Here is a 10,633-nt window from a genome sequence, read left to right as displayed (position 1 = left end):
CTGTGCTGAGGCATCTTGCTTGCATGGATGAAGCATGGTATAGTCTGACCAAAGCATTTTGCCCCTGGCATGCAGCCCCCCCCCCATTACCCATGAGGAAATGTATCTCCTGGAGTGAATAGGGTTCCCCACCAGCAATGACTCAGAACACACACCTGGTAAACAGAGATCTGGCATCAAATTGCACATCCGGAGAGTTGCTGGAAATGTTTTTTTTTACATGCTCTGGAGCACAGATGTCCTTATCTATTAAGAACTTCTAGGGTTAACTAGGTCTTTCAAAATGAGCTCTCAGGCATTCTTGGATAAACCCAGTCTTAAAACAGGCCTGTTCTGTTCCCCAGCTGCAGATGAGACAGAAACCAAAACTCTACTGCAAGTTGTATTTGGCACTATGCAACATCTGAGTTTTGACCTGTAAGTCCTTAAACGGCTCAGGACTGCCTTTTCCCATATGAAGCAGCCCGGGAACTGAGGTCATCCTCCGAGGCCCTTCTTCTTGTACCTCCTCCATGAGGTTGGGAGGGTGGCAGCCTGAGACAGGGCCTTTTCTGCAGTGGCTCCCGTTTTGTGGAATGCTCTCCCCAGGGTTCCACTGGAGCCTTCGTTATATATTTTTAGGTGCCAACCAAAAACATTTCTAACAGGCCTTTAGCTAATTGACATCTAATGCCATTTGAAAGGCGTTGTTATATTTGGTTGTGGTTGTTCTTATTTTTACTAAGTATCTTGTGGTTTTCCCATTTTAGTTTTATGTTGTGTACCTCCCTGATATTTACAGATGAGGGGAGGTATACAAACCAACCAGTCACCGTTAGCCCTCTGGATGTCATGCAATCTTCCCCATGCTATGCCCTTCATTTTTGCCTGGATGGAGAATAGAAAGGAGCGTAGAAGTGTATGCAGAAACTAGGCTACTGTACAGAAGTAAAATTTACTTGTTGCTCTGCTACTTTTGTCTCTGTTCCCAGGTGCAACGGATATGTGGCCCGAAAGGGGCTTGCAAGAGAACTGGAGCCAATGAAATTAGCGTTTAAAACTCTTTTAAAAAAACAAAAACCAGCCACATCAACCTTCCAGGCACGCCTGGAAGAAGCGGACCATTTGGATCCCTTCCAGTCGGGATTCAGGCCTCATCATGGGACTGAAACTGCCTTGGTCGCACTGGTTGATGATCTCCGGCGGGCTAGGGACAAAGGTAAGAGCTGTTTCCTAGTTCTGCTGGATCTCTCAGCGGCGTTTGATACCATCGACCATAGCATCCTTCTGGACCGTCTTGAGGGGCTGGGAGCTGGGGGCACTGTTATACAGTGGTTCCGCTCCTTCCTCCTGGGCCGTGTTCAGAAAGTGGTGGGGGGGGATGAGTGTTCAGACCCCTGGGCTCTCACTTGTGGGGTGCCTCAGGGTTCTGTCCTCTCCCCCATGCTTTTCAACATTTACATGCAGCCGCTGGGAGAGATCATCAGGAGGTTTGGGCTGGGTGTTCATCAGTATGCGGATGATACCCAGCTCTACCTCTCTTTTAAATCAGAACCAGTGAAGGCGGTGAAGGTCCTGTGTGAGTGTCTGGAGGCGGTTGGAGGATGGATGGCGGCTAACAGATTGAGGTTGAATCCTGACAAGACAGAAGTACTGTTTTTGGGGGACAGGAGGCGGGCAGGTGTGGAGGATTCCCTGGTCCTGAATGGGGTAACTGTGCCCCTGAAGGACCAGGTGCGCAGCCTGGGAGTCATTTTGGACTCACAGCTGTCCATGGAGGCACAGGTCAAATCTGTGTCCAGGGCAGCTGTTTACCAGCTCCATCTGGTACGTAGGCTGAGACCCTATCTGCCTGCGGACTGTCTCGCCAGAGTGGTGCATGCTCTGGTTATCTCCCGCTTGGACTACTGCAATGCACTCTACATGGGGCTACCTTTGAAGGTGACTCGGAAACTACAACTAATCCAGAATGCGGCAGCTAGACTGGTGACTGGGAGCGGCCGCCGAGACCATATAACACCAGTCTTGAAAGACCTGCATTGGCTCCCAGTACGTTTCCGAGCACAATTCAAAGTGTTGGTGCTGACCTTTAAAGCCCTAAACGGCCTCGGTCCAGTATACCTGAAGGAGCGTCTCCACCCCCATCATTCTGCCCGGACGCTGAGGTCCAGCGCCGAGGGCCTTCTGGCAGTTCCCTCATTGCAAGAAGGGAACCAGGCAGAGGGCCTTCTTGGTAGTGGCGCCCGCCCTGTGGAACGCCCTTCCAGCAGATGTCAAAGCGATAAACAACTACCTGACATTCAGGAGACATCTTAAGGCAGCCCTGTTCAGGGAAGTTTTTAACGTGTGATATTTTATTGTATTTTTGGTTTTTATGGAAGCCGCCCAGAGTGGCTGGGGAGGCCCAGCCAGATGGGCGGGGTATAAATAATAAATTATTATTATTATATTATTATTAGTGTGGTCTTAGTAACACTTTATACTTTCTGGCCATTTAGAATGAGCCATGTTAGAGTTTAATGTTTTCCTCCCTGGTAGATCACAAGTCTCTTTAGACAGCAGACTCCACTGAAATAGAGTGTGATATCAGAATCAGTAGGTGATGCCAAGGATCACATGCTACTTATTCCAGCAGAATCTACATAGGATGCCTCTATTCCATATGCTTGATAAAACATGTCAACCGCATTAGAGTGTTTCTTCAACTCTGTCGCTGTAATGACAGCAGCAGGGTCAGATTGTACATGGAACAGTCCCAATTAACCCAACTCCCAAGTTAGCAATGAACATTCTCTCTTCCTCCATTAAGCTCATGGATTTCACACTGGAGATTCTGCAAATGTCCTGGGGCCTGTTTTGTGAAACATATTGAATTTGGGTGCTAGTTCTTGTGTTTTTCTGCAGATCTTTTAACTCTGGAATGTTAAAGAGCAGTGCATCAAGTTTATCAGCTTGTTAAATCTTCAAACTGTTGGCCATATATTCTACTGGTATCCAGAATAGCTATTAGCGATTACTGAAAGCACCCCATTATTTTTTTGGATTCAATTTGAGATTGATGAAGAGGCGACCAGCAAGCTGACTGAAGATCACAACATCTCCTCTCTCGGGAAGAGCACACAGTCCCTGCAGAAGACAGGTAGCTGCTCCCCTCTAAGGAACAATGCTGCTTAAACAGTAGCCTGCCCATGCTTCCCTTTGGAAAAAAGAGGACACCAAGAAGAAAGAACAGTTCAGTCCTTTATTACAATCCACGGCCAAGATTTCAAGCATGACTGGTTCATTTCAGCTCTTTCACAGCCAAACCTAAAGAGAAGGGAGAAAAAGAGGCTGAGAAACTGAAGAGACAGATTCTGATCTCATTACTTCTGCTCATCAGGCTGGCAAACCCTCAGAGGTTTTCATCTATATCCCAGATACAAGCTGGCGAAGCTTATTAGCAGGTCTGAGCATGCAAAGAAGCATGACTTTCAGGCTTGTGAACCAGGTGACCTGAACATTCACAGGGCTTTTCATTCGTGAACTGCTACTGTGGCTTAGTATGAAATGTCACTGAATATCCAAAGTGTCTTTACTCTGTCCAGTAGTTTTCCTTGTAAGCCAGTGACATTTAGACAAGTCTTTAAAAGCCAACCTTATTAGGCCAACACTTCCTGCTGAATGCACGACTGAGGGAATGGTGTTCCCTTTTCTGTACTTTGAATTCCTGCCCCCAATTGATGCAACTCTTGAATCCGTGTCTATCAAACACTTCAAACTACAGCTTGTTTTTACATGTACAAGAATGCGGCACAAAGAAAAGTGTGGATTTGTTAACCACAAAGCGTAGCTATTCAGGGCACAACTGAAACAGAATTAGTAATGATTCAATCCTCCTCTCACACCAGGCTAGGGGGAAAGCGGTTTGAATATGTTACTTTACCTAGCTGTACCAGAATTTTCCAAATGGGTGCAAGTGCCTCCACTGGGTTTCACATTGGTGGTACCCATAACACTACAAAACAGGGTTCTTGAGACAGGGAGGGGCTGAGCTGGACCAGGCCCCATGCTGCGTTTTGAAGTTCTGACTATTGGGACTTCAAAGCACAGCATCACCTGACATCATAGTGACTAACAGGTGGGCAGCCCTATTCTGTTAGATTTGTCCCATCAGGGTTGGAGATCTCTATCTTGCTGGTCAGAAAAGGTTCCTGACCCCTGCTTTACAGGATACCATCACATACATGGTTGCTTTCAAAGGGGGAATCTGCTTATATAATACACATGAGAATACCCACCACCTTCTGTTACTATCAGGAAGCACCAGATGCTACTCTGCCACCACCCAAGTCTTCTCCCATGACTAACAATCTCCTGCATGGTTCAATTACCTGGTGGAAGAGACTGCTTCAGTTTTTCAGCCTTTTCCTTGTCTGTGATGACCAGCGTATACAGATACCGGCTGCAACGGACCTTGAACTTCACGTTATCTTTGTTCTTCTTGATCTTGACGGCTACAATGTAATATCAGTGAAGTTAGCAACATACCCTCAATATATTAAGCAATAGGCTGTCCAGAATCAGACTAGTACGATACACTCTCCTTTAAAGACAAACAATTTGATTAAATCCTGCTTTATCCCATAATGAGTACAAGCAAGTGCCATCAGTGCCATTTTGCCATTTATTTTGTTCCTATGCATGTAGTCTCCCGCCACGACAATGCCCCTCACTATATTAATATTGAAACGAACTTGTTTATGAGGGAAAAGCTTTTCTAAAAAGACACATACATAAAAAATACACAAAAGCTAACCAAATTCCAGACTGGTGCTATTATTTGATCCATTAAGTTTCGACTTAATGATAATAATTATTAATGTTTACAGACTTATGCAGCTTTGCTTTGTTATTTCTGCTCTCCAAATCTATTACAAAGAAGTAGGTAGCAAGACCAGTGTGAGTAATTGTATAAAGGTGCATAGTTGGACATAATGTGAATTTAGGTTTCTTTCTAGAAATGATCTTCATGGAACATTTATAATCAGATTTCGGTGTCCTGAGCGGCTCTTTGGGTACATAAAGTTGTATGGGTTTGAATGCATCACTTCAAAAGATACTAACTAAAACTATCTTGCAAATTGGCTAGGGTGTCAAGTTTCATTAAACTTCCAAAAGCATAAACTGCTTATAATTCTCACATATCTTTCACAAGCAATGATATCTATCTACCTGACTCTTATGCACTGACACCAGAGGGGTTATTTTCAATTCCATGCCATATATAAAGCCCACCTGAACAGCGAAAAATCCAATTTACATTAATTTCAGAAGTGTGAAAACTGAAGCACATTCATAGTTAATTAGGCACTTGTACAACCTTCTTGCTTTGCTTGCAATTCAAGTAATTGTTAAGTGCTGCTTTTAAAACCAGAGGTTACACACACTTTAGAAAATTGTGTTGTTCTTTAAGCTTGACATGAAAGTCTTTTTGATGCTATTTAGCAAAGAACTACTAAGCATTAGTTTAACAGAATACAAAGCAATGTGCTATGCCATCAGAATGGAACACTTTTGCATACATTACTCCTGATTTTTTTTACGCAAGATGAACAGTTAAAAACTCAGTTCTGCGCAAACTATATATATTATCAGGCCACATGATTTCAGAGCCAGCATTAGGAGAAATACAGAGAATCCATAATAGCTACAATAATTTAGAACTTCAATTATCTACTACTGAGAAAACTTCACAGGTTAAAGGCTCTAGTTTGGATAAACTAGCTAGCATAACAATAGAAGTGTCTGCTGAATCAGGCGAATAGCCCATCTACTCCAGCATCCTGATCTTACAATGCCAACCAGAAGCCTACGGGAGGCCCTCAAGAAGAACCTGGGGACAATAGCATTTCCCTACTTGTGATTCAGAGCAACTGGTATTCAGAGGCATACTGCCTCCAACAGGGGAGAAAGGCTACAGCAATCATGGCTAGTTGCCATTGATAAACCTCCACAAATTTGTCCAATTTCTTTTGAGGCCATCAAAGTTGGTGGCCATCACTATCAAATTCCATAGTTTAACTATGCTCTGTGTGAAGAAGTATTTTTGTTTGCCTGTCCTGAATCTTCAAATGTTCAGCCTCGTTGGATGTTCTAGGATTATTAGAGAAGAAAAACTTTTTTCCTATGTGCATTAACAACTTGGAATTTAACTTCCCTTGCTTCAGTTAGTCATGTAGCAGTTAATCCAGACTGTAATCATTCATGGGTACGAATGGGTAAAATAAAAACAATTTATATTGTAAGCTGTTTTTAAGAGTTTGTTTTAAGAAACTCAAAATATTGCTAGTATAAAGACACTTCAACTACCATTGCCTTCACCACAAATATCACTGGGATTTTTTAAAATGCAAAAATGTTACAATTATGATGTTATAGAAAAGTTTGTTGTTTAAAAACACCTTGGTTTCTCTACTTCAAAAGAACTGTGCACCTCGAATCCACCATAACCCAAATCCTGCTAACACCTCCAAGTCTGGGGAGTTAGGGGAGCCATGTCAAAACAATTTGCTTTTATGGAACAGATACGCCCTCATTCATATTACCAATCATTTTACATTTTAAAAAGTTCAAAGTTATGCTCTATTTTAGGTATTGAATTAGAACTTGAATTATTCTATCCAGAAAGCGCATTCACGACATGACATGACATGACAATAGATTACAATGTTTGACTTGGTCAGATTTATGTTACTTTTCTCCCACCCTCATCATTGCACATAGTGATATTATGAGTCTGTCTGGTACAGTGGTACCTCGGGTCACAGACGCTTCAGGTTACAGACTCCGCTAACCCTGAAATAGTACCTCGGATTAAGAACTTTGCTTCAGGATGAGAACAGAAATCGCTTGGCGGCAGCGTGGGAGGCCCCATTAAAGTGGTACCTCAGGTTAAGAACAGTTTCAGGTTAAGAACAGACCTCCAGAACGAATTAAGTTCTTAACCTGAGGTACCACTGTATTTTGGTTTGCAGTGCAGCTTACTGGAAGAGGACAAGTTGCAAATGCACCAGTTGCAGCACCAGACTTGGTGTGTTTGTACCATGCAGATATCACCTCTTCTGGCAAGCTGTAGCGCAGCTGGCAAGCCAGCCTGCTGCTGGGATGCTCCCTATATCCTTTTTTTTATCTTTGTATATGTGGTACACCCATACTGGGAAATTCTAGGTATATTAGCTGCAGGGTTTAGATGACCCTTGCATTTTAAAGTCCTTTTCTAGTGATGGATATGAGCAGGATGGTGGACTTGGAGAAGTCTTGTGGAATGCTCCCCCCAGGGAGGTTCACCTGGTGCCTTCATTATGCACCTTTAGGCACCAGGCAAAAATGCTCCTCTTTAACCAGGCCTTTGGTTGATTGTCATCCAATCCCCCTTTTAAAATGTGTTGGGGGGGTTATTGGGCTGTTTGTGTTTCACTTTTGATTATGTATTTTGCTTTTATGTTGTAATTTTATCCTGTGAAACACCCTGAGACCTATGGATATAGGTCAGTATGCTATTATTATTATATTATTATTATTATGTATTGCAACCCTCCGCTATGCTTGGCATAAAAACCAAACAGCTGCCAGTGGAGAGAACCTTCCTTCTCCATGCCAAACATAGAAAGGGGTGGGAGACTCCCTTTTCTACTAGTCCAACAAGATAGCACTATTTCTTGCAGGCTAGTAACTTTAATCTTTAATCCTCTGTACCATTTCCAAGTCTTGGGCAAGAACAGTATCTTTGCCCAAGACTTGGAAATGGTAGGACATAAAGGGCAGAATGCGCAGTGCTGCCACTTCATAAGAAGAAGAAGAAGAAGAAGAAGAAGAAGAAGAGTTTGGATTTGATATCCCGCCTTTCACTCCCCTTCAGGAGTCTCAAAGCGGCTAACATTCTCCTTTCCCTTCCTCCCCCACAACAAACACTCTGTGAGGTGAGTGGGGCCGAGAGACCTCAAAGAAGTGTGACTGGCCCAAGGTCACCCAGCAGCTGCATGTGGAGGAGCGGAGACGCGAACCCGGTTTCCCAGATTACGAGTCCACCACTCTTAACCACTACACCACACTGGCAACTCCAAGTAATTTGTGCTACATTTTTAGCACCAGCCAAAATAAAGAAGGAATCTAGACAGGAAAACCCTCCAGGAAAAGATCAAGAAATAGGGACAAAACAGTTAAGTCATAAACAGCTACTTACATTTTGCATCCTTCCTTCTGGCTGTCAATAGAAAATCTTTGATCTCTTCGATTTTGCGAGGCTGTAATTAAGTAAATACAATGTTAAATATGAGCTGGATGCCTTGCACAAATATACGGTATCTTCAATTCTTAGTTCTGCAGCCTAGACACCTTTTCCTTTGGCACTTAAACCCATCTCGAACAAATACCAACAATAGCTTGCAAGCGTGCAGAAATTGAGGAACTGCAAACACAAATTGTTTTCTTTTCAAGAGCCTTCCCGATTTCAAGCCTGCAGAAGAACTGGGGAGGAGTAAGGCTCCCTAAAAAGACATCTTCAGATGGGCACCTGGCTGGCCACTGCTAGGAATAAGAAGCTGGGCTAGAGGCACTCTTGGTTTCATTCAAAAGGGCTCCAAAGCCCTTTGAAGAGGACACTATCTAAAGGCCAGGCTCTATGTTTAGAGAATGGAAGTGAGTGCTGGACCATAAAGGCTGATCGCCGAAGAATTGATGCTTTTGAATTATGGTGCTGGAGGAGACTCTTGAGAGTCCCATGGACTGCAAGAAGATCAAACCTATCCATTCTTAGGGAAATCAGCCCTGAGTGCTCACTGGAAGGACAGATCGTGAAGCTGAGGCTCCAATACTTTGGCCACCTCATGAGAAGAGAAGACTCCCTGGAAAAGACCCTGATGCTGGGAAAGATGGAGGGCACAAGGAGAAGGGGGCGACAGAGGACGAGATGGTTGGACAGTGTTCTCGAAGCTACCAGCATGAGTCTGACCAAACTGCGGGAGACAGTGGAAGACAGGAGTGCCTGGCGTGCTCTGGTCCATGGGGTCACGAAGAGTCAGACACAACTAAACAACAACAATGTTTAGGGAAGTTTTTAGTGACTGATGTTTTAATGTATTTTTAATATTTTGTTGGAAGCCGCCCAGAGCAGCCAGATGGCCTGGGTATAAATAACAAATTACTGTATTAATTATTATTATTTAAAAAGGGCAACAGCAAACATGTCCCAGCTACCGGGACACGCATACTGTGTCCCCTCTTCCGTATGAATGATAGTCATGCTTGCTGCAAAACACACGTGTCCCCCCAACCCTATTAAACAGAGAAGTCTCTCTACAACCGGCTGCCTTCCCCTTAACTCGCGATACTTCTAAGACCTCCGCCCGAATCGTGAGGGAAGAAATAGACGGGGGGGGGGAGGAGAGAGACGCTTCTCCCGCTTCACTCACCATGGCGACGGCTTCTGGCGAGGGTTACCTGCAAGAAAGAAATCAAAATGGCAGAAGAGGCTACTCGGACGCTGCGCGCTAAACAGTCTTGGCCGCCGGATCTCTGCTAGGCCCTCCCCCAATTCCCCCGCCGCCAGGCCCTCAAGACCCCCGCGCCCCATCACCACCCTCTTACCGGCTCCCCAAATCTAGCTTTACCGCGGATGGCGCCGGATCTCAAACGCCTCTTACCGAGATGCTGAACTTCTCGGCCGCAGCACCCGAGAAAGAAAAGAGCGAGCACTTCCGCATCCGGGTAATTGAACCCAGCTTACGTGAGGTGGGTGGGCTGGGCTACGGAAACAGAAGAGGGTCAGAATTGTTAAAGGAGGGCAAAGCTGGCTCAGACCGCGATGGGTTTTTTTTAGAATGGGAGTCCTGAGGATTCCAATGGCAACAGCAATCTTATTCCACCGGCAACCACGGTTCTTCGGATTGATGGGGTGTTTGGTTATCTGCCGCTTATTTCACAGCAGCAGGGCAGCTCTTAGGGCGCTGTTTGGCAGCCCTCTGCATCCCAAACAATTAGCTTTTCTCCACCCAATTAGTCGAGCAGAGGGGGAGGCATCCAAAGTGAGCCCCCATGAGCTCCAGCTGTTTGGGGTCTAGCAACATCTGGAGGGCCAGAGGTTCCCCACCCGTGACCTGCGTGGTTGGGGTGATGCTGGAACCAGGAACTTGCCAGTTCACATTTTAAGGCTATGCACACACACCTGTTTGCTCAACCTCCAGTGTGCACACGACATTAGCCACAATCCGCACCTATCCTGTTGTTTCTTCTTGTTCCTTGTCAAATCCTTCGTGTTTTTAATGTATTTTACCTTCAAGCCCGCTTTTTGGTCCAAATTGAGAGTAAGAACAACCTAGATGCATTTTAAGCCGGTAATGTGTACATAGCTTTAACTAAGAAATCATGCCAGCTTTCCCTTAAATAGGTCCTAATCATTGGGAAAACTTATTTAGGGCAATATGCATGGTCTGTCGTCCTCTCTCCCTTCAGTACTCATAAGCCTGTAAAGCAGGTTGTGCTGAAAGAGCCAAAGCCAAAACCATAATCATCCAGGGAGGATTTGAACCCATGGCCCATCACACTAGCCACTACAACACCTTAGCTCTCAACAATAGCTGTGTTTCGAGTGACCCATAATGATAATAATAACTTTTAT

General features: G+C 44.6%; 1 protein-coding gene across 2 annotated transcripts; it reads right to left on the bottom strand.

Moving 5' to 3' along the window:
* Positions 1–3,206: 3,206 nt before the first annotated feature.
* RPL38 (ribosomal protein L38) lies at positions 3,207–9,770 on the bottom strand. Of its 2 annotated transcripts, none has more exons than XM_082212951.1 (5): positions 9,660–9,770; positions 9,429–9,456; positions 8,201–8,261; positions 4,350–4,472; positions 3,207–3,285 (listed from the first exon to the last, which is right to left on the bottom strand). In XM_082212951.1, the coding sequence occupies exons 2-5, from the start codon at positions 9,429–9,431 to the stop codon at positions 3,260–3,262; spliced, it is 213 nt and encodes a 70-aa protein (XP_082069077.1). In that variant the 5' UTR covers positions 9,432–9,456; positions 9,660–9,770; the 3' UTR covers positions 3,207–3,259. The 2 variants fall into 2 exon arrangements, with proteins under 2 accessions (XP_082069077.1, XP_082069078.1); XM_082212952.1 differs by having other exon boundaries at positions 9,604–9,703.
* Positions 9,771–10,633: the final 863 nt, after the last annotated feature.

The sequence above is a fragment of the Podarcis vaucheri genome (assembly GCF_965113315.1).
Source record: "Podarcis vaucheri genome assembly, chromosome: 2".
NCBI classification, from domain to species: Eukaryota; Metazoa; Chordata; class Lepidosauria; order Squamata; family Lacertidae; genus Podarcis; species Podarcis vaucheri.
This window is presented reverse-complemented; position numbering and strand designations above follow the sequence as displayed.

Bases quoted from the DNA above. Each gene is read 5' to 3' on its own strand.
- RPL38 (XM_082212951.1), bottom strand. The intron at 4,473-8,200 runs GTAAGTAGCTGT...ATTACATTGTAG, and splicing joins CAGAAGGAAGGATGCAAAAT to CCGTCAAGATCAAGAAGAAC. The intron at 3,286-4,349 runs GTAATTGAACCA...CCTTCTCTTTAG, and splicing joins GAAGCAGTCTCTTCCACCAG to GTTTGGCTGTGAAAGAGCTG.